Source organism: Rutilus rutilus (genome assembly GCF_951802725.1).
Source record: "Rutilus rutilus genome assembly, chromosome: 3".
NCBI classification, from domain to species: domain Eukaryota; kingdom Metazoa; phylum Chordata; class Actinopteri; order Cypriniformes; family Leuciscidae; genus Rutilus; species Rutilus rutilus.
Genome location: NC_140211.1, coordinates 58,188,691 through 58,210,787, shown reverse-complemented (window position 1 = coordinate 58,210,787; position 22,097 = coordinate 58,188,691). Strand labels below are relative to the sequence as shown.

The 22,097-nt window shown below is 37.3% G+C and overlaps 1 protein-coding gene across 1 annotated transcript in view; it reads right to left on the bottom strand.

Moving 5' to 3' along the window:
* piezo1 (piezo type mechanosensitive ion channel component 1 (Er blood group)) overlaps nucleotides 1–22,097 on the bottom strand; it is a 133,066-nt gene that overhangs the window by 57,454 nt on the left and 53,515 nt on the right. Inside the window, exons 6-16 of the mRNA XM_084405406.1 lie at nucleotides 18,937–19,132; nucleotides 16,806–17,019; nucleotides 11,573–11,735; nucleotides 10,325–10,405; nucleotides 9,470–9,560; nucleotides 9,260–9,354; nucleotides 7,458–7,718; nucleotides 4,878–4,983; nucleotides 1,884–2,065; nucleotides 1,624–1,772; nucleotides 909–1,067 (exon numbers count right to left, since the gene is read on the bottom strand). Coding sequence (XP_084261532.1) covers nucleotides 909–1,067; nucleotides 1,624–1,772; nucleotides 1,884–2,065; nucleotides 4,878–4,983; nucleotides 7,458–7,718; nucleotides 9,260–9,354; nucleotides 9,470–9,560; nucleotides 10,325–10,405; nucleotides 11,573–11,735; nucleotides 16,806–17,019; nucleotides 18,937–19,132 — 1,697 coding nt within the window. The remainder of the gene's footprint in view (nucleotides 1–908; nucleotides 1,068–1,623; nucleotides 1,773–1,883; nucleotides 2,066–4,877; nucleotides 4,984–7,457; nucleotides 7,719–9,259; nucleotides 9,355–9,469; nucleotides 9,561–10,324; nucleotides 10,406–11,572; nucleotides 11,736–16,805; nucleotides 17,020–18,936; nucleotides 19,133–22,097) is intronic.

The window sequence follows — 22,097 nt, the reverse complement described above, 5'->3', positions numbered from 1 at the left end:
TAACCAACGCCGAACAGAGGAGAGTCTGCTGGCAAAGAGAGACGCGACAGAGCTCGTAATAAAACAAGAATCAACATAAGCTTGGCTTTTCGGAGATGACGAGACCTGATGTGAAATGCTGTAAAAGCCACGCAGAGATGATGGTGTGTTTATTACTCAACAGACGAGTAAGGTGTTTTACTGAACACATAAACTGTAGCACATTATCTATTGTGAAGATCATTTCATTATAGACCTGTGCTGTTATTTATCTCTATATCTCCGTAGGGCTGGTTATATCTATTCGGGCTAGCAGTGAATGATTCATGCGCAGTAGGATAATCATATTCATTCACGCAGAGCCGAAGCACAACTAAAACACATGCAGATTTGTGTTTTAACCGCTAGAGGGGCGAAGGTTACATTTTAAGTTTTTATTCTCATTTTATTCTCTGAAATGTATCACTGTGGGTTTCAGTGGCATTGGATAGGTTGTAATTTTACATTAAAGATGCAAAAAACTGTTGTTTAGCAGGGGTGAGTGGACTTTTTATATTCACTGCATATTATGCATAATTTACCCAAAACCAGTTTAAAAAAAACACATTTTTTAATTTAAATTAAAAATTAGAACCATTTTTAAAAATGTACCTAAAGTGAAAAAATAACACACAACAATATTCTGTGCTTTTGGTTTCTTATTTTCAATCTCACAGAACATAATGAAAGAGTTATTGTGAAAATGTGAACAAATGCATACAAATAGCATTCAAAAAGAATGGTGTTAAAAACACATTTAATCAAACCACATGTATATGCTCTCTCTGACAGCTCTAAATAATTAGAGCCTTTTCTAAAATGCGTTTAATTTGGTAAAATAAACGAGTGTAGTATATGTGTGTGCATTTGTTCAGAGGTGATGCTCATGCCTGTGGATGGGAGTGACGTGCTCCAGATCTGTGATCCTCATGAAGGGCTTGTGGAAGTAGTGCAGCTGCAGAATACAGGCCAAGAGGAAGAAGCCCGGGATCAAGATACTGCTGAAGAGCTCCGACAGCTTGAACGTCTCCAGTCCCATATCAGCCAGCCTAAAGATGGAGGAGCACATGCAATCAGCACATGCATGCAGTCAGCATTAAAGGGGTTATACAGTATGGAAGTGTTTTCACTTTTTTTATTGCCTATTTGGAAACAGATTGTAACAAAATCACTTGCATGGAAAAGGTATAAATAGTTGCTGGCTGCAGTTCACTTTACGGCCACCGGTGTCGCTAATAACAAGGGTTTCTGAATTCTACATATAGCCTCTTTAACAAGAAATGTACCTAAAAATAATAATTTTATAGATATTTTCTCACACACACCATTTCAAACTAACTGGACTCTCCATAAAACACAAAAAGAGAAGTTACACACATTCTTTTGAAGCTTTTTTCCAAACTCATTCAACATTAAGCATTGCCTTTAGAATTCAACTATAATTCGAATTGTGCGAATATTTAAGAAAGAAATTCAAACTGAGCTTTTCAGCCATTTTGACAGCCCTACTGTCTATCAGAGAAAACATGGATTGCCGGAAGAAATGGCGGGAAAAGAGTTAATCATCTGAAACGCAAAGAGTAAATAGGTAATCAGGAGACGTACTGCTGTTCTGTGAAGCCAGTGAAGTTTCCCCAGTATCCTGGGAAGTCCTCGAACTGAAAGGTGTATATAGAAATGAGCACCAGCATTGTGTAAGCCACCACCATCCACCAGAAGGCCTTCAGCAACCTCCTCCAGAGAGAGTAATACACCTTCAGAGAGAGAGAGAGAGAGAGAGAGAGAGAGAGAGAGAGTGGGGTCATTCCACTCAGTTTTCGGACTAAATGAAGTACAGAATGTGTGTGTGGGCTGGTAAAGTGTACCTGATACAGGCACATGCAGAGCAGAAAGAGCAGCATGTAGACGATCTTGTAGGCGACGAGCTTTCCTGCGAAGCTGACCATGATGAACATGCCTCCACACACGTAGATCCAGTACTTCGCGTACAGACTCATCACCTGCCCACCCAACACCTTTAAAATCGACTCGTTTCGGCCTGTGCTCTCTGAAAGAGACAAACAGAGACTCTCAAACTTCCCTGTCTGTGGAAAAATACTCAATCACGTCAAGAATGAACAAAATAAGAAGAGAAAAAGCTGCGTCACGAACACTAAACTGAGCTCTCTTTCATCTCCGTGTGCTTGAGCGGCCAAATTCACACGCAATGATGTCAAAATATAGCGAGTAAACATAGCCGGTTATGTCTTAAGTGAACGTAAACAGTTACGTGTGTTTCATGTGTGTCAGTATATTATATCCGTGCATTTGCTCTTAAAGTGACAGCAGCCTAATATTCCTCCCGCTCTCTGTGTTTCTAATGTTAATCAAACAACAAAAGACAAAGATAAAATCCCTCACTGCTCTTGGCTGAATAACTTTTGCAACTTTAATAAGGATGTTTAATTTATAGAGTGAAGACTATGCAGTGTTATTTTACATCTGCTTACTTTATTACATTTTTTGTACCTGAAATCTACTGTCAGACCTGGAAAGCACTAGTTGTCTAAATTAGAATAGAGAATTGTGAATATTCACTGGCATATGAAGTTTTGGTGTCATCACTTCCTTTTTTTTTTTTTGCAAAAGCAGTAAAAACAATATATATATATACAGTACCTGTCAAAAGTTTGGAAACATTACTATTTTTAATGTTTTTGAAAGAAGTCTCTTATGCTCATCAAGCCTGCAGTTAAAAAAAAAAAAAAAAAAAAAAAAAAAAACTATTATTACATTTACACTATTATTATTATTATTATTATTAATAATATTATTACAATTTAAAATAATGGTTCTCTTTTTTAATATACTTTAAAATGTAATTTATTTGTGTGATGCAAAGCTGAATTTTCATCAGCAAGTACTCCAGTCTTTGGTGTCTTATGATCCTTCAGAAATCATTCTAATATGCTGATTTATGATCAATGTTGGAAACAGTTGTGCTGCTTAATATTTTTTTTATAACCTGAGATACTTTTTTTCAGGATTATTTGATGAATAAAAAGTTAAAAAGAACTGTATTTATTTAGAATAGAAATCTTTTGTAACAATATACACTACCGTTCAAAAGTTTGGGAACAATAACTATTTTTTTTTAAAGAAATTAGTACTTTAATTCAACAAGAATGCGTTAAATTGATAAAAGGTGATGGTAACGATTTATATTGTTAGAAATGTTTTTATTTTGAATAAATGCTGTTTTTATGAATAAATGCTGTTAACGTTTTACTCATCAATGAATCCTGAAAAAAGTATTCCAAAAAATATATATTAAACAGCACAACTGTTTCCATCATTGATAATAACTGAGTATCAAATCATCATATTAGAATGATTTCTGAAGGATCATAAGACACCAAAGACTGGAGTACTTGCTGATGAAAATTCAGCTTTGCATCACAAAAATAAATTACATTTTAAAATATATTAAAAAAGAGAACCATTATTTTAAATTGTAATAATATTTCATAATATTACTGTTTTTTTTTGTTTGTTTTTAACTGCAGGCTTGATGAGCATAAGAGACTTCTTTCAAAAACATTAAAAATAGTAATGTTTCCAAACTTTTGACTGGTACTGAATATATATATATATATATTTTCATAAGTCACCGGCCATTGGCAGGCGGGATAAAGATTAGTTTTAGGCCCTGGATGGTTCCATTAGGAGCCTTAAACCTCAATATGGTTTCACAATGACAAAAGTTCTCTAGATTATTAAAAAGTTTTTCACACCAAGAAAAAAATGGTTCTTTTAAGAACTTTGGGGAACCAGAAATGGTTATAAAAAAAAAAAGGTCCTTTTGAAACCTTTATTTTTAAGAGTGTACTAAGTTTTCATAGTTCTCCAGATGACTTGTATATATAATAGATAACTTATGAATATAATGTATGGGTGATGTGACCTACTTTTATAGTACTTGTGTGTTGCTTTATTGTCCTAACTGCTCAACTGTCTTCGCTTATTTTGTGTAAAGAGCAGCTTTATTAATCTACAAAATTTCTCCTTTTGATTTCTACAGAAGACTATATGATTCATACAGGTTTGGATTAACATGAGGACATTAAATAAATGAGGACAGCATCTCTAGTTTTGTTTAAACTACTCCTTTAAGCAAATGTCTTTGACATGATTTGAGTGTGAGAAAGAAATGGGAAGAATAGGTGAATAGAATTATGAATGCTTTCATAATAATGACTAATAGAAAGATGAATCTTGTGCTCTTGAACGCCATTGGCTCTGTGGTTAGCACACTTGTTGACTTCGTGTCGTGTTGTCATGTCTAGGTGTGAAACAGCTTCACAAACAGTCTTTTCAATCACACAGTGTCATTACTTCTCTTACAATCATAGAAATACTGAGATAAAAGTTTATAGTTCAGATATAAACACTGATGTCTACGGTCAAATCAACTTTTGAAAGTAACATGCTTTGAATAAAGACTGTATCAATTACGTCGTTACACCAGTAGGTGGCGACAAGTGACCGTTAAAAAATGTGTTTGTCATTGAATCATTCATTCAAGAGATTCGTTCAAAAATACTGATTCATCCAGTAATGAGAGTCTTAATAAGTGAGTCACTGAATCATTTACTCAACCCGATCGTTTTCAAATGAGTAATTCAAATGATTATTTTTTAAAATAGATGCACATTTTGGCTGAACCTCTAGTAAACTACGTGGTATAGTCGTCTACTCGTGGGAGAATCGTGATCTCTGTTTGAAACAAAAACATGATGATTCTCGGTTTCTCCAGAATCGTGCAGCTCTCAAACGCAGATAATGACATCGTCCCTCGAGATCCTGGCGTTCCCGCTCACCTCCAGTCGTGACCTCCTGCAACGGGACGCTCGTTCTCTTCTTTCTGCTGAACGTGTCTTTCACCGACTGTCTCAGCAGAAGCCAAAATGTTAATGTGAACAGCAGCTGAGAATAAAGAGAGAGAGAGAGAGAGAGTGAAGCAATATTTACACTTTCCACACAATGTATTGAGCAACTTCATGAGAATTATGACTGATCGTGTGGTTGGATTGTGTAAAAATAAAGCAAGTGACTTCAAGTTTTCCTGTTTCATTTCTCAGAATCTTCAAGCTTATTGCAGCCATCTGTAACCCAATACATAAAGCCATTTATCACACAGACACTTACATGCAATCCTCTTACCATTTAAATTACAGCCAATCATCTTAAAGAGTTCAAATCCTCCACATTCAATATCATTTATTTTCCAACTGTATCAGAGTTAAATTTAGCAGCATGTTGATCTGCACGTCGTGGGTCGCTCATGCAGAGACTCTCCTCGTGTGTTTGCACGGTGCATTTAAAAGGTAATGGCCAAATGTATCTTTACAAAAGTTGTCAATGTTATTGCAGATGAAATATAACATGGATAACATTGAATAAATATATTTCCATCAGGTTAGATGCTGATTATGAATCACTCAAACCCCTTTTACTTAACCGTCGGTCTCGCACATCCGCCATGTTTGTAGTTTTTTAACACATTTTTATTTATGTTTGTAGTTCTAATCGAATCCTCGTCCAAGGCGCAATGCGTTGTGGGTAATGTTAGCCGTTAGAGTGTACACGGATCTTCACAGATTTTCCGGGTATCTTTGGAATACGCTATGATTTGGGAAAATGTCTAATTTCAAATACTATTTAGAACGGATAGTATGTGAATTGGGATCTTAAAGGACCGTTCCAGGTTCAAAACATGTTAACCTCGACAGCATTTATGGCATATTGTTGAATATCCACAAAAAACAACTTTGACTGATCGCTTGTATTCTAAAATGAAAAATTACAATGGAAGTGAATGGGGCAAATTTTTTGGAGGGATTAAAATGCAGAAATTCGAAGCTTATGATTTTATAAAATCTCTTACTACAATAATTCTTCCATTAAAAGTTGCTTAATATTTGAGCTGCAAAGTTATTTTTCGGCGAGGGATTGCGCATAATTTTACTCATTCCTGCAGATTTTGTGCTCAAACTCAAAGTGCGGCACATAAAGCCGCCTCTCAGAACCACATTGAGCTCTTTATCGCTGTTTATTGCACTTAAGCGAGACACTACAGGTGAATAGGGTAACATTTTTAACTAGCAGATATCACCATGAAACTTTCCCAGTTGATTACCTACATTAAGATGAGAAAAAAATTTATTACAAGTTTTCTGTAATTTAATGTTTAAATATGCAAATCAGGCAATATCTAATCAAATATGCACTAATTTGCATATATTTTAAAAAACGATATCTGAGTATTGGATAAAGCCAGGTTAAAAAATATTTTTTCATTGTGTTCACATATTAGATGGGAAAACAATTACAGAGGGATTTATGGAGATCTACTTTTGTTATCCTGTAAATCAGAAAATACTGTCAATAGCCTTAAAAAAAAGATTTTCGCCATGTTTTTTGGAATAAAATGTTATATAAATCAGGCTAGGAATAATATATTTACAAATCCCTCTGTAAATGTCTTCATAATATAACTAGGTACAAGACTGGAAAGTTTGGTGTATATAGCTGCTACTGAAGTGGAGATTTCAGAGAGAAAAGTCATTTTGAGAAACCAGGCTTTAAAGATTTTTCATCAGCCAATGAGATTGCGCATTCAGCCCTTTTACTTTCACGATTGGTTGCTGATAAAAAGGAAATGACCATATTTGGATCCGACAGCATTGTACAGGAGAGAGAGAGCTTCCTAACGGTGCATGTGATGACAGGGAGCCGGCAGAGATCACGGAGCAGCGTGTTGATTTTGAACGCCAACTTTTGTTGAATTTATGAGAAATCTACAGACGCAAACAGACAAAGTGTAATAAAATAAAGACCTAAATGTGTATTTCTGACTTTTTTTCAACACAAGTCTGAAAGAAGACATGTTATTGAAGACAAATATCCAAAAATCTCAAAATTGACCAGTAAAAAAAAAACGATGTTTTTGCCTGCCGTGTCTCGCCTTAAACAGTCAAATACACACAAAATAATGTCAAAATACCGGTCTTGACGAGTATTCACGTAAACACAGTCAGTTCTGTTTTAAGTGAACATGAACAGTTGAGAAATAAAACGCATGTGTACAGTATAATGGATCTGTGTGTCAGCTCTTAAAGTGACAGCAGCCTAATAAAACATGCCAAATTATGAGGTAATATTAAGAATATCTATATAGCAGTTTTTCCCCCATGGTATGGATGTAAAAATTGTGGCCAGTGAAAATGCTGAGTTGCTAGTAACTTTGGAAAACCCCAGTGGCTGGCGAGGAAAAAAAGTTCATGTCAAGCCTATTGAACCCAGATTTTTTTATTTCTTTATATCAACTTTATATGCCAGTATTATATGATAATGGCAGTCATACTAAAGCACATTTGCCAGCGCTTCACTGTCCTCACCATGGCTCCCAGGCGCAGACAGGGGTAATGCGCTCGGTCCAGGCCCAGCTGGCGCAGGCTCATGGTGCCGATGTGCTGGGGAAGCTCGCTCTCCAGATCCATGGCCCACACATACTGAAGCCCACAGAGAGCCAAGCCATACAGGAGGATAAAGGGCGAGCAGAGACCGGCGAAGCGCTGACGTGCCCGGAGCATCCAGATCAGACACGACCACAGCAGAAGCACAAACGTCAGCCAGCTGTGGTACGTTATACTCCACACCTGCAAGAGGACAACACACTTACACTTATGCATTTGGCAGACGCTTTTATCCAAAGCGACTTTGCATTTCAAGATACACATTTTTACATTCTTATCAGTTCTTGCTTTCCCGGGGAATCGAACCCATGACCTTGACGTTGCAAGCACCAACACTCTACTGTTTGAGCTACAGGAAAACTCAATAACGGTGAACACAGGGACAAACTAGAAGATTTGAATAGAATGGAAATGGGAGAAACTGAACGTGTGTGTGTGTGTGTGTGTGTGTGTGTGTGTGTGATTTGGCGGTTTGGTCAAAATGGGTCCAAATAAAGGCCCTGATAAACTCACAGTGAAGTTCTCCTTCGTTCTTTCGAAGTTTGAAATATACCCTGCAAAAAATGCTTCTCTTACTCAGTATTTTTGTCTTGTTTCCAGTCCAAATATCTACAAATTCTTAAATCAAGATGCATTTACTAGATGAGTAAAATGACAAGATATTATGTCTTCTTTTCCAGGGGAATTAATCAATATTAATTGAGTTGATGCTTAAAAAAAAAGTTAATTTATCTGTCAATGGGGTCAGAAAAATAATATTAATTCAAACAGAAACAAGATTATTTTTCTGACCCCATTGGCAGGTCAAACTCACTTAATTTTTTTTTTATTTCCCCAGAAAACAAGACTTAATATCTTAAGTCATTTTACTCATCTAGTAAAATGCATCTTGATTTAAGAAATGTTTGATATCTGGACTGGAAACAAGACAAAAATACTAAGTAAGAAAAGCATTTTTTGCAGTGTAAATAAGCAGCGGATTACTTTTAGCGAACATCCCGACGCCGTCCACACTGATGAGAGCGACGTTTAGATGAATATGTAAATATGTGCTGAATGTTTTCCTAAACAACAACAACAACAACGTCAGCGGTGAGAAAACAGCGGTTCAGAAAGCATCTGATCATAGAGATGTGGAGATGTTTGAGCTCTGAGATTCAGCACTACAGCACTTTATACAATAGATTGCTTTAAATCAAGCATTAAAAGCATTTAGATGAAATGTTAGAAAACAGTGTCAGTGTCTCTTTCAACTAGAAATACAACTTCAGTTTCTACTATATAAAGCGTCTCTCCAGTGTGTTCATGTGTTTACTGGCGTCTGACCTCGACGGACTGAACAGAAGAAATGAACCAGAGATTAATCCTCAAAGGCGGAGCCCCAGAGCCACACCCACTTATTACATCATCACCACACTGACCAATGAGAGTTCAGAGGCGTTTATCAGCCAGAACGAAATTTTTTCAGAAAGTTCACTTTGGCAAGCTGTTTCAAATTAGTTCTGGCCTGATTTAGTTTGAAATGATGATCTTCAATTTAGCATGAAGTGTATCGGGTCTTTATAATAATCCTACAGCAGGGATGATGTATTTACGTAGCCCGAAACCCAGTGACGTGTTCACATTTGGATGGATGGATGGATGGATGGATGGATGGATGGATGGATGGATGGAGGGATGGATGGATGGATGGATGGATATAGATTTGTGAATGTTTGTTTTACCATCATGGCGATTAGGGCACAAATATAACTCTGTTGTAAGATCATCCGTCCCACCAGGCGAAGAGGATTATCAGCCGAAGACTCTCCAGCAGCTCCTGCATACACACACACACACACACTACAGGTTCAGGCTCATAAACACACACTTCAGTGTGAACTGTTGTCTTCTGTACGTGTAAATACAAAAATAATGTACATTTCTTCCCCTACCCGTGTCATGTTGGCTTGAGCCGTTGGTCACGGGTTCTTTAGAGAAGTGTGTTTCCGACAGAGGAGACTCTCCCGCGGCCAGAAGCGTTTGCTAAACCAGACAAACAGCAAACATGATTCATTCACAGAAGGCCTGACACACAGGTGTGGTATAATGCCCTCTACACAAGATGTAAAATAAGTCTCTGATGTCCCCAGAGTGTGTATGTGAAGTTTGAGCTCAAAATACCCCACAGATATTTTTATATAGCATGTTAAAATTCTCACTTTTTGAGGATGAGCAAAAACAAACCGTTTTTATGTGTGTCCCTTTAAATGCAAATGAGCTGCTGCTCCCGGCACAGGGGGCGGAGCTTCAAGAGTAATGAGTGACATAATTTAAATGATTGCATATTTTCAATTCAAAATGGTGAAATTACAATTAAAAAGGTTGAGTATATTGCATCACTGCACGTTCCTGTGGGTCGTTAAACATGTCCGCCATAAAACAGTCGTCAAATATTAAACGTTTAGCTTGTATATTACCACACACACACTTTCACAGTAAAAACTAGAAGAGTCACGATGGAATTCACACTCATCTTCAGTGAACATTAAGCCCCGCCTTCTTTGATCTGATTGGCCATCATTTTGATATTGACAAGCGCTGTTAGACCACTGAGGTAAATGTACATTTAACGGTCTTCCATCCTACAACAAACTGAGCGGCAGCATTAACAAATATCAAATATTAAGGGGGACATTAAGGGCCATTTACAATTATTACACACGTAATTGCCTCAGTGGCCCTCAAAACACAGCAGTGAACTCCTGCTGTTGGTGTGTGTGTGTGTGTGTGTGTGTGTAAGATCTTACTTTAGTGTCATCTTCACTGCGTTCCTCCCACGGCCTGAGCTCCACTTCATCAGCTTGAGCGGTCTTCACTTCCTCATGGGTCTGCACAAACACACACATTACATCACTTCATTTACACACACACAAACAACGAGACACACGTTAATCAGTGGATTGAGATGTTCGGGTTTACTGTATCTAATGCGTTCGGTTCCTTTTTGACCCAAAAGATATCTTTTTTTTTTTTATCCATATTTTTTAGTAAGAAAATGAAACTTTGGAAACATGTTAAGACTGTCAAAATAAACTTTTTTTTCTTAAAAAATGTAAAAGATACAACCATTTAAACTAATTAGCTACTTTGTGCAACCCGGGTCTGTTTTGACCTGAAACTAAACTGTGGCTTTACACATGAAATTATGTTTTATTGTTTTCATCTGTTAGTTACATTTTTCTCAAATTGTAAAATACATTTAGTGTCTTTCCTACACACTCACACACACATTTTCCCCGCATTTTGTTTATAAACATGCTTGCGTATCCACACACACACACACACAATAATTCTGAAATTAAAATAAAAATTCAGATTAAAGTAATGACTGTTTGTAGATCAAAAGTTCACGGACCAAACAGAACAAACTTGAAAAAAGAGGGTTCGAAAAATAAGTGTTATTGATGAAGCATTGCTGCGTTAAAATGCTGCATTTATCAACTCATTTTTCATCTGAAAATAACATTTTGTGCAAGTAAAATGAATATATTTTGTTGTTTTGCAAGAAAAAAATGTGTAGTTTTCATAAATGTAGACTGATTTGAGCAGTCGTGAGTAATAAATTCAAGAAGTTATAAAGTAAATGGAGTTCATTCTGGTAATTCCCATATTATATGTTCTTATATTCAAATAAAATTTCTAAAATATTAATAAAAACACATTTTCTTGCAACACATTAGTTTTTGCTGAAGAAACATTTTAAATGTCAAAGAATTAAAAAGGTGGTAAATGTAGTAATAGCCTGGTAAAAACATGGTAAAATTCAAAACTTTTAAAACGTTACGGATCAGATACACAATATTAAGTTAGTTTCACAGGGTCCAAACAGACTGAGAATGCAACAGTTTTGTTAAACCACAGAAATTCAGATGTCTTTGAATGATATGCACTATTTTCACGGCTTTCCTTTTTAAAGCTTGACATCCACAGCACTGCTGAATCACACATTTGTGTGAATGATCTCTTAGATTGAATAAATAAGTGTGTGAAAGCACCTTGAGACTGTAAGTGTTGATTTTCAGCACAACCGTCACAGAGATGTACAGGAGCAGGAGGATCCCGGGATTGACGTACACGGGCCAGTCGTGATGCGTGTTGAGGACCAGGTCGAAAGAAGAGCAGTTTCCCGGCTTTATGACATCCTTCAGGCCAAACAGCCTGGAGAAAAACACAGAAAACACACTGAATACACCACGTTCTGGAGAACACGTCAGGCGTGCAGGACCGACTCTGCCTGAACGGGGAAATACTGCAATCTCAGAAACTGCTTATCAAATAACAAATCCCAGAGCGGCAACAAAATCTGAGATTAATATTCATTAGTGTTTCAGGCTGGTTCAGCAAACGCGCACATGCAGTCCCGAACAACACCAGTGTGCGCTTGGCTTTAGGTTTAGATATCTATTCTGTCATATTGCACTTTCTCCCATTCAGAGTAATATGAATCAACCGTCTAGGTCAAAAGTTTTAAAATAATTATGTTTTTTTGAAAGTCTCTCCTGCTCACCAAAGCTGATTAAAAATACAGTAATACAGTTTTGAAATATTATTACAATTTTAAAAAGCTGTTTTTTTTATGGGAATATATAGTAAAGTGTAATTTATTTAGCATCATTACTCCAGTCTTCAGTGTCACATGATCCTTCAGAAATCATTCTGAAATTGATGCTGAAGAAATATTTATGATTATTATCAACGTGATGCAGTGAAAACGTGATGTTTGATCAAAAGTGACAGTAAAGACATTGAGAATGACAGAAAAGTGTCAGTATTAAGCAGTAAAAACTGTTTTCAACATTGATAATGATAAGAACCATTATTAATAATTGAGCACCAATAATAACTGTTCATCAAATCATCATATTAGAGTGATTTGTGAAGGATCATGTGACACTGAAGACTGGAGTAATGATGCTGAACATTCAGCTTTGATCACAGGAATATATTACACTTTACTAGATATTCACATAGAAAACAGCTGTTTTAAATTATAATAATATTTCACAATTTTTACTGTATTTTTGATCGAATAACTGCAGCCTTAGTGAGCAATACCTCAACAACAATAAAATTCCTACAATTTTTGACCGGTAGTTCAGTCTTTCATTCGGCTCTGGTCCCTCTTTCACCGAGTCGTACAATATGACAATCATTCATGAGTTAAGCTTGGGATTTTGTTCAAATTCAAGTATGTACTATAATAATAGTGATGCTTGCCTTAAAGGTGCATTGTGTGATATTTAGGAGGATCTGCTGACAGAAATGCAATATAATATACATAACTGTGTTTTCAGTGGTGTATAAAGAGCTTACATAATGAAGCGTTGTGTGTTTATTAGCTTAGAATGAGGCATTTCTCTCTACACACACCGCGGGTCCGCTTACACACACCGCAGGTCCGCTTACATCCACATGTTTCTACAGTGGCCCTGAGCGGACAAATGTGTTTCCTCACTATGTTGTTCTTCATGATAAGAAGCTTCAGCTAAAGTCAGCGAATAAAACACTGACACAATGATGGACAAGTAACAATAATATTCACAATAATATATCGTTTTACTGAATAATTAAGTAAATGTCTTAATTGATCTTGGTAAAGAAACCTCATTGTTTAACTGGCTACTCTCTGCTGTCTCAGATGACGACATCACTTCCTGTCGCCACCGTAACTTCTGTTGGGTGCAATTCACAACCTCACCACTAGATGCCGCTAAAAATCACACACTGCACCTTTAACGAACACTAATAATCTTGATCTGACAGCAATGCGCATGAGACGTACGATGTACAGACAAATTGTGTTTTAAGTTACTCGGACAGCTGTGACAGTCTCTGCAACAGCGCAAAGGTCAGCAGGGATTTATGGGTCAGGAGAATTGCCCAGTTTCAGCGAGTCTCCGGATACATATCGAGGGCTCGAGTCTCAGTGCGTTACGCAAGGAAACAGCACCTTCACCTCCCCAGCCTGAGGCTCTCGCATTTACATCACACACACACACACACACACACACACACACACACACACACCCTGCTGTAACACAAGCCCTGTGTGATTAACACACATCATCAGGCCAGGCTGCTCGTTTAAAGCAGTACGGTAAGGTGAGAAACTGGAAAAACTAAAAAGTGAGAAACTCTGGAAAATAATAAATAAATCTTTATTCTTCAGGTTTGGTCCTCCATAAACTTGATGTACTAAAATAACTAAAACTAAAAATGACAAAATAACACAACAAAAATGAATAAAACTTAAACAAAAATGTATATGAAAAAATAAAAATGTAAAAATATACAAATTAAAAAAATATTAGTATCTCAATTATACTATAAAATTACACTTCACAGATGTCCATGAGAGGCATGCTATTACTAGTGTTATGATGTTCATAAACCTGAACATGCTAATCTAAATATGTTACAGTTAAAGCATAAATGTTCTTAAAGGTGCAGTAAGTGATTTCTGGGAAACTCTGTTGACATTTGAAATCATCAAAACAAATATGATCACACCCCTATCTTGAAAGCTCCGCCCCCATATCCACAAACACGCTGTGCAGCACAGGCCCCTCCCCCTCATGAGTGGACACGCCCCCTACTGCTGATTGGCTACAAGTGTTTTGGTGCTCAAACGATCCACTTTCAATAGAGTTTCTCAGTAATCACTGACTGCACCTTTAATGGGGGGGAGTTTAAGGAGTAAGATCTTCTCCCATCTTACCCTATTCTTTAAAGCACCTTAGAGAACAATGTAAATGCCACAGTATATGAATATGGTAAATTTACAGTACCACGGTGCAAATCAAAGTACTGTGCCAAGTAGAACATGTTTCTGGAACAACATTCTTTTGTTGATCCTGGAACAAGATTCCTGTCAAGAAAAAAAACCCAGTCCTAACCCCAAACCTAACCAGCCCTATAACCATATCGCTTAATAGCACTACTGTGCCAGGACCAACAAACTCCGTCGATCCAGGAAGTGCTGTCAGTGTTTTCCTACTTTTTAAAAATCTCGGTAACCGTCTCATCAGCTAACAGGAATGCAGGACCAGGACAAACAACAATGTTGAACTACAGGTGAAACTCAAAAAATTAGAATATCGTGTTAAAGTTCATTTATTTCAGTAATTCAACTTAAAAGGTAAAACTAATATATTATATAGACTCATTACATGCAAAGTGAGATATTTCAAGCCTTTATTTGTTATAATTTACAGCTTATGAAAACCCCAAATTCAAAATCTCAGAAATGTTGAAAATGTTCATAAGCTGTAAGCCATAATCATCAAATATATAACAAATAAAGGCTTGAAATATCTCTCTTTGCATGTCATTTTCTATAAAATATATTAGTTTCACCTTTTAAGTTGAATTACTGAAATAAATCAACTTTTGCACGATATTCCAATTTTTCGAGTTTCACCTGTACATTTAAGTTTAGTCATTTAGCAGACGCCTTTGTCCAAAGCGACTTACAAATGAGGACTAAAGCAAGCGAGTCATCATGAAGAGGCAAAAACAGTTCAGCCGTTGCTTAGAGTAGCATAAGCCAGACATGGGAGAGTCCACAAACATTTTTTTACAGTGTGTTCAGGGGACAGGCAGCTAGCGGATAGTGAGGCGATGTTTGCTGTATGTGACAAAAAAAACGTGTGACATCGCTTAGAGCACCTTTCATTTATTTAAATGTAAATGACTTTGGGTATTGTTCTACTTGAACCATTCAATTCCTTTTAGTAATCCTTCATGATTTTTTCTATTATTTTTTTTCTATTGAAAAGGCCTCCCACGGCCCACCTGCAATACCTCAGCAGCCCACAGGTTGGGAACCAACTCTTTCTTGTAGGTCTAAATTAGTCAATTGGTGACAAAAACCATGGCTGAAGAAATAGACCATACCCAAGAAAGCTTAATGTCATCTGAGCCACAGTTATGCATCGTATGCCAGGAAGACAATAAGAAAAATCTCATGACAGTTAGTAAGGATGGCCGCCAAAATACATGAATAAACGTGAAATAGAAAGTAAATTGAAGGCAGAATTGAAAAAAGATACCAAACCAAGTTCATCTGCATCGACCCCAACTCCGCGAAATGTTACTCTACGGAGTAAAATACCTCCAATAGATTGGAAGCAGTATATCTTTTGCCAACAAGATCAGAAAGAAAAACTACATCTCATACAAGAAATGAAATTCAGCAGCAGAATCCTACAAGCAGCAAAGAGTGATTAGCTTGTGTAAATGATCTTATAGCTGCAGAAGGAAGTTATCACATGACTTGCAAGACCAGGTTTGAACGTAGGACTAGCTTTCTTGGGTATGGTCTATTTCTTCAGCCATGGTTTTGGCACCTTTAAATGAAATCAATTTAAACAGTCTTTCCTCCAATCAGTCAGTGTAAAAGCAAGTGTGTTAAGTTTTCTGACTTTGATGTCATCTAGCTAATCGTGCTAATAGGCTTCTTTTAGTGATCAAAAATGCTAAAATATACACTGCAATTATTTAAACTACATAGATAGATAGATATATAGATAGAAACATTATTGATCCCCTTGGGATGTTTATGAAAACATGTCACATTATGAAAATATACACTGGACATGACTGTACCTGTTAGCTGTCTTATGTTTTTGATCAGCCGTTCTGAGAAGTGTGAGAAAAGCTAAGCTCGGGGGAGGGGTGGCGTGATATTGGGGAGGGGCCCAATAGGAGTGCATTACAGGAGTTGGGGAGTGCATTACAGCACATTTGGCACATTTTACCTAATGTACCTAATGTACTAAGTAAAAGTAGCCTGATAATATTAATATTAATAATAATAACTTAATTATGAATTAGTTAATAATAGTTCATAGTTAAAAACAACTATTTTTGCAATATCTAAGCAGTTTCTTCACATTACATCTCAAATCTGAATATGGCATTGAATTGCCCATGTAGGAAAACTTACAAAAGCACATTTATTTCATGTTTGTACCTTGTTTAGTCAAAAAGATATACTGAAAAATAGATTTTAGCCTGGCGGTGGCGGCCATTTTGAATTTCTTAATTTTGAGGCATTTTGGGACATTTTTGAGCTTCATATACGGCAGATTTGGATTCAGCACCCCTTAATACCCCTAGAAATGTTGTATATTATAAGTAATCACAAAATGCCTTCAGGGTTCTGATTTTGTGAAAATTGACCCTGTCCAGTACAGGGAATGTGAAGAGAGTAATGAAGAGCAGTACCTGGCCCACAGGCCCGCTGGGGAGAACATCTCCTGTGCGAACCAGCTCTGATACAGGTAAAGACACACCAGGTGTCCCCCGGTGAAGAAGGCCACCATCACACACAGTGTGTTAAACCCCAGATGGCTGATGGGAAAGTGGCAAGCCCACCATGTGCACACGCCGATGAACAGCAGGAAGTAGAAGGCAGAGAATGCAGAGGGTAAAGTGATTCCTGGAAAGAGAAAGACATTAAATACGCACACTTTAAGAGGCATGGATTCAAACACTTCTAGTGTAAAAACTTGATCTCATCTATGGGCAATATTAGCCAAAAAGTATGTGCACTTAAAATTGGTCCACCATTTGGTATACTATTTTTATAAGATTAGTGGTCACACATACTATTTACAACAAGACCAGAATTTTAATGGACTCAATTTGTTCCTTGTATTTTGTTGCTTCCATTTAATCTGTAATATCTTGTTTATATTCAGGGCTTGACATGAACTTTTTTCCTCACCAGCCACTGTGGCTTGTGGCTTTCCAAGCTTCCACAATTTTTACATTCATACCATGGGGGAAAAACTGCTATATAGATATTCATAATATTACCTCATAAATTGGCAGTGGGTTTATTAGGCTGCTGTCACTTTAAGAGCTGACGCACGGATCCATTATACTGTTACACATGCGTTTTATTTCTCAAATGTTCATGTTCACTTAAAACAGGACTGACTGTGTTTATGTGAATGCTCGTCAAGACCGGTATTTTGACATTATTTTGTGTGTATTTGACTGTTTAAGTGCAATAAACAGCTCAATGTGGTTCTGAGAGGTGGCTTTATGTGCCGCACTTTGGGTTTGAGCACAAAATCTGCAGGAATGAGTAAAATTATGCGCAATGCCTCGCCGAAATTCAAGCCCTGTAACACCAACAATATTCATCCGGAGCAAATGAAAGGAGTGAGTGAGGAGAGGCGGGTTTGTGTGTCTCTCGCTGTCGGAGACATGAGAGAGAGAGAGAGATGCTGGTATCGTGTGTGTATTCTGTGGAGAATGAGTATTAGAAGAGGTTCAGATATTTCAGTATTGATATGTATAGAAAAATCTTTATTTTGTAGTTTATTATTTCAGATGTCTTTTTAAAAGACTACAAATATACAATTCAACCCGCCAAAGTGGCTAGTAGGAGTGACTGCGTTACACGCCACTGCTGAAATACACACTCGTTTGGCAGGTGTTAAAGGTGCAGATTGACAGCTAGTGGTCAAAATAGGTACTGCAGTCCAAATTCAAAATATCGAGATTGTTGTTCCTCCTCCTCGGACTCGACGCTCACGCCGGTCGCCAGTTTGAGGACACGCAACAGGAACGAGCGCAACTGACAATGAACGGCGAGTAGACTTACGTTGATGAGTTGATTTATCCGCGTTTTAATATGCTCTCGTTCATAGAGATTTTTTGATGGATACGTTTGTTTGCTGGCTGAAATACACTGTGTTTTCTGCTAACTGGCATCCCGGGGTGTGGAAACACTGGGTGAACTGGAAGTGGGCGGAGTCACACACACCAAAACAAAAACACACATTCCAACACGGAAACACACATTTCAAAGTAAAATAACTGGCTGTCGAACGTGTTTTTCAGAGAAACGAGTATGTGAACTCTATGCTAACTCTAACTCTAGCATATTTCCTATATATCTGCAAACATATTATGGTATTTTTATGCTTTAGTAGAGTGAAAAAGTTACATACAGCTCCTTTAATGTCAAGCCCTGTTTATATCGCATTGCTTATGTAAAGTCTGTTCTCTGATATTTCAGTGTTGATATGCATATTATACTTCGCTTCTTATTTCAAATGCCTTTTTAAAAGACTACAATTGAAAAATTTATTATAAATGAAATTCAGTGGCTAGTAGGAGTGACTGCGTTACACACCACTTTATTTGTATAATTTATTGTCCATCTTTTTGTATATCTATTGTTTACATCACTGTTGTCTTTTCTTAGTCTTCATGAATGCGTTGCCATGCAATGTGCTAAAAATGACAATAAAGTTGACTTTGACTTTGAAATACGTGTGTTAATGTCAAGCCCTGTTTATATCGTACTGCTAATGTAAAGTGTGTTTTCTGATGCTCGTACCAGCCAGTGCCAGAAGTGTGACGGCCAGGATTCGGCCCATGTTCCTGAGGAAGCGCTGAGCCGTGGCACGCAGACGGGCGGCTAACTGTGCCGCTGCGCTGCTCGCGTGAGGACTCTCCTCATCCTCAGTCTCACTGCAGGACATTCCCTCGTCTTCTCGCTCTACGTCCTCATCCTCGTCTTCCGTTTCGTCCTCCTGAAAAGAAGAGGACAGAGACTTTATCACAGGAATTAGGAGGAAAAATAGGTGCGCACTGCAGATCCAAATGAGGTCCAGTTCCCTCTCTCTAATGTAAAACAAGGTGGGGATAATGGGTGGAGTTATGTTTAGTGATAAGGTTATATGGGTTAGGGTGTGGCTGGACTGTCTAGCTCCACCCATGTACTTCAAGAGAAATCAAAGAACGAACTGGAGTGACGCCAAAACGAAGAAAAAGTTTGCTCCGGCGGCGAAACACCTCTGAACTCCCATTGGTCAGTGGTGACGATGTAACAGGTGGGTGTGGCTCTGAGGCTCCGCCTTCTTTGATGTGTAAATCATCTCCGGTTCATTTCTTCTGTTCAGTCCGTCGAGGTCAGGCGCGAGTAAAAGCATGAAAACAATGGAGAGACGCTTTATATAGTAGACTAAACTGAAGTTGTAACTGAAGTTTGCATCATTAATTCTGTTACTTTCCTGTTTATTATTGTGAAGCTGCTTTGAAACTATTTCTATTGTAGAAAGCTCTGTAAAAATAAAGGTTTTGATGTGAAAGGCAGCAGACGATCAAAATAAAGGGAAAGATGCATTAAATTTACATTTAGTCAAGAGTTACATAAAGTCAGCCAATGAGATTTGAGCTTGCCATATTATTCCGGCTTTCCGTGGCTGTGCCGTATGAGTCCATCCTTAAACATCGGGGACAGTTGCATAAACATAACCGATAAGCTAAGAACTAGTCTGACCAACAAGCAATACGTTAGGGCTAATCAGTTTTACTTTTTGGATTCAAATGAGACCTAGCTTTTTACATAACTGACTTTAAAAAGTGATGGCCAGTCTTAAATAATTAGATTAGATTAGACTAAGCAGTTTATGCGACTGGCCACAGATGTTAAATGCACAGAATGTAAAAAGTCTAATTTTGCATGAGTAACTTTGCTTTCCCATCGTAGTTCATCTGCTCTCTTGACCCTGAATATGAAACCTGTGCTGACTCTTTCAAGGGCACATGAAGGTTGGATTCCAGTGTTTTAGAGGCTTTTCAGACCCGTGTCCTATCAGTGTCCTATCAGTGTCCTATCAGTGTCCTATCAGTGTTTGGGGTCGTCCCTCATTCCACAGCGTCACGTGACTCTATCAACACCGTCTCCAACACTAAACACTGAGCCTCAATAAGGCATCAGCTGCCCTCTGGAAGGACCCATGTAATGAATCTTCAGGCCAATCTAAACCTAATTACTGAGTTGAATATACACTCTCAGGGAAGAAGAAAAGGTGCAGAAATGTTGACCTTTAGTAAGTTTCAAACTCACAAACGAACTTTGTTTTGGTATCAATTTGTTTAAACACGCCAGCTATTTTATGCATTGATAAGGTAGAAAGTTCCCAGTTCTGATCCCAGTGACAACTTACAAATGTTTTGTATAATTGACAAAATGTGCAAAGTGCAATTTTTGCGTTGGATAAAAGCATCTGCTAAATGCATAAATGTAAATGTAAATGTAAATGCAATTTTTATATATATATATATATATATATATATATATATATAATTCTTATGGAAAACAATCATTTACAGACGTTGTTAGTCACTGTTTGTCTGAAAGTACATTTTATTTGTGTAATTTTATTGTGTGATTGTACAGCACATTGGTCAACATTACGTTGTTTTAATTGTGCTTTATAAATAAATGAAATGAAATTGAAATCAGCCAAAGCTGCTCTGTTTTGCTGGTTTAGAAGGGTTTGGGTGCTTGTCAGGTCAGACTGGGAAACCACTGATCCACCAACTAAACCAGATTAAACTAGAAAACCACGTTAGATTGGTTCAAGCAGTTTCTTCCATCTGCTATCCAATCAAAATATGAAAAAGATTAGATGCCATATGAACACTGCATTCTTCCAGCTCATTCTCTGGTGCACTTTTCGTAGCAGCATGGGAAGCTGTAAACAAAACACGGTTTCCTGATGGAAAGATGCCGGAAGATGTGTGCCGTTTGGTGTTATGAAAATGCCTGTTGTGTGTCGAGTAGTTTTTTCCTTCTCTTTATTCTCCCATTGCATTTCAAAGTGTTGAAAGTGCATTCAAGACCCAGTTTCATAACTATCTTCATAAACCCCCTACTCATCAGGACTAACCCTTCAGGTTATGTAGTTTAAATCAAACCGTAATACATGCAATTAACAAACTATTTACATTTACATGTCACTGCCAATTCTATATCTGCATCAAAAGTTACATAAAAGCAACAGTATTCGTTTCTTTTCTCTTGAGTAAAGCAGCGAGTGCAGACACATGTATGAACGCATCCCATCAGGCTATAACTGTGTTTCCCAATCGTTCAGTCTCATACTGCCACAGAATACTTAGGAATGTGTTGCTTAGATATCATGTTGTTGCTACACCAATTTACAAGGCAGGTGGTTGCAAGTTGGCTAAAAAAATGCATTAAACGTTAGCATAAAGCAGAAGTCACACTGTTGTAGAAGTCGTGTGGAAATGAAAATTGCTACTCTTAATAACCTGACACACCCAGTTTTCTGCGAATAAGATGATGATTTGATGTGTGTGTAATAAATAAAAGTCCCCAGGACTTCAGACCTTTAAGTTCAGCTCTGATTAATTTAGCCAATTCATTCACTAAGATGGCTCATTGCAATGAACCGATTGGTCTTTTTAAACCATAATCTGTAGTAAATACATTCAATAATAGTTTTAGATAAATTATAAATCTATACGTGGTGCTTGCTAAGGCCAGTGGGTAATTTTTGCAAAAACTACTGATATATATATATATATATATATTTTAAATCTTGTGGTAAAACTTTCATTTAGTGTCCAATTCTAACTATTAACTTGTTTCTTATTATCATGCATATTACTAGGATATTGGCTGTTTATTAGTATTTATAAGGCACATTAATGCCTTATTTAGCATGGCCATATTCTACATCCCTT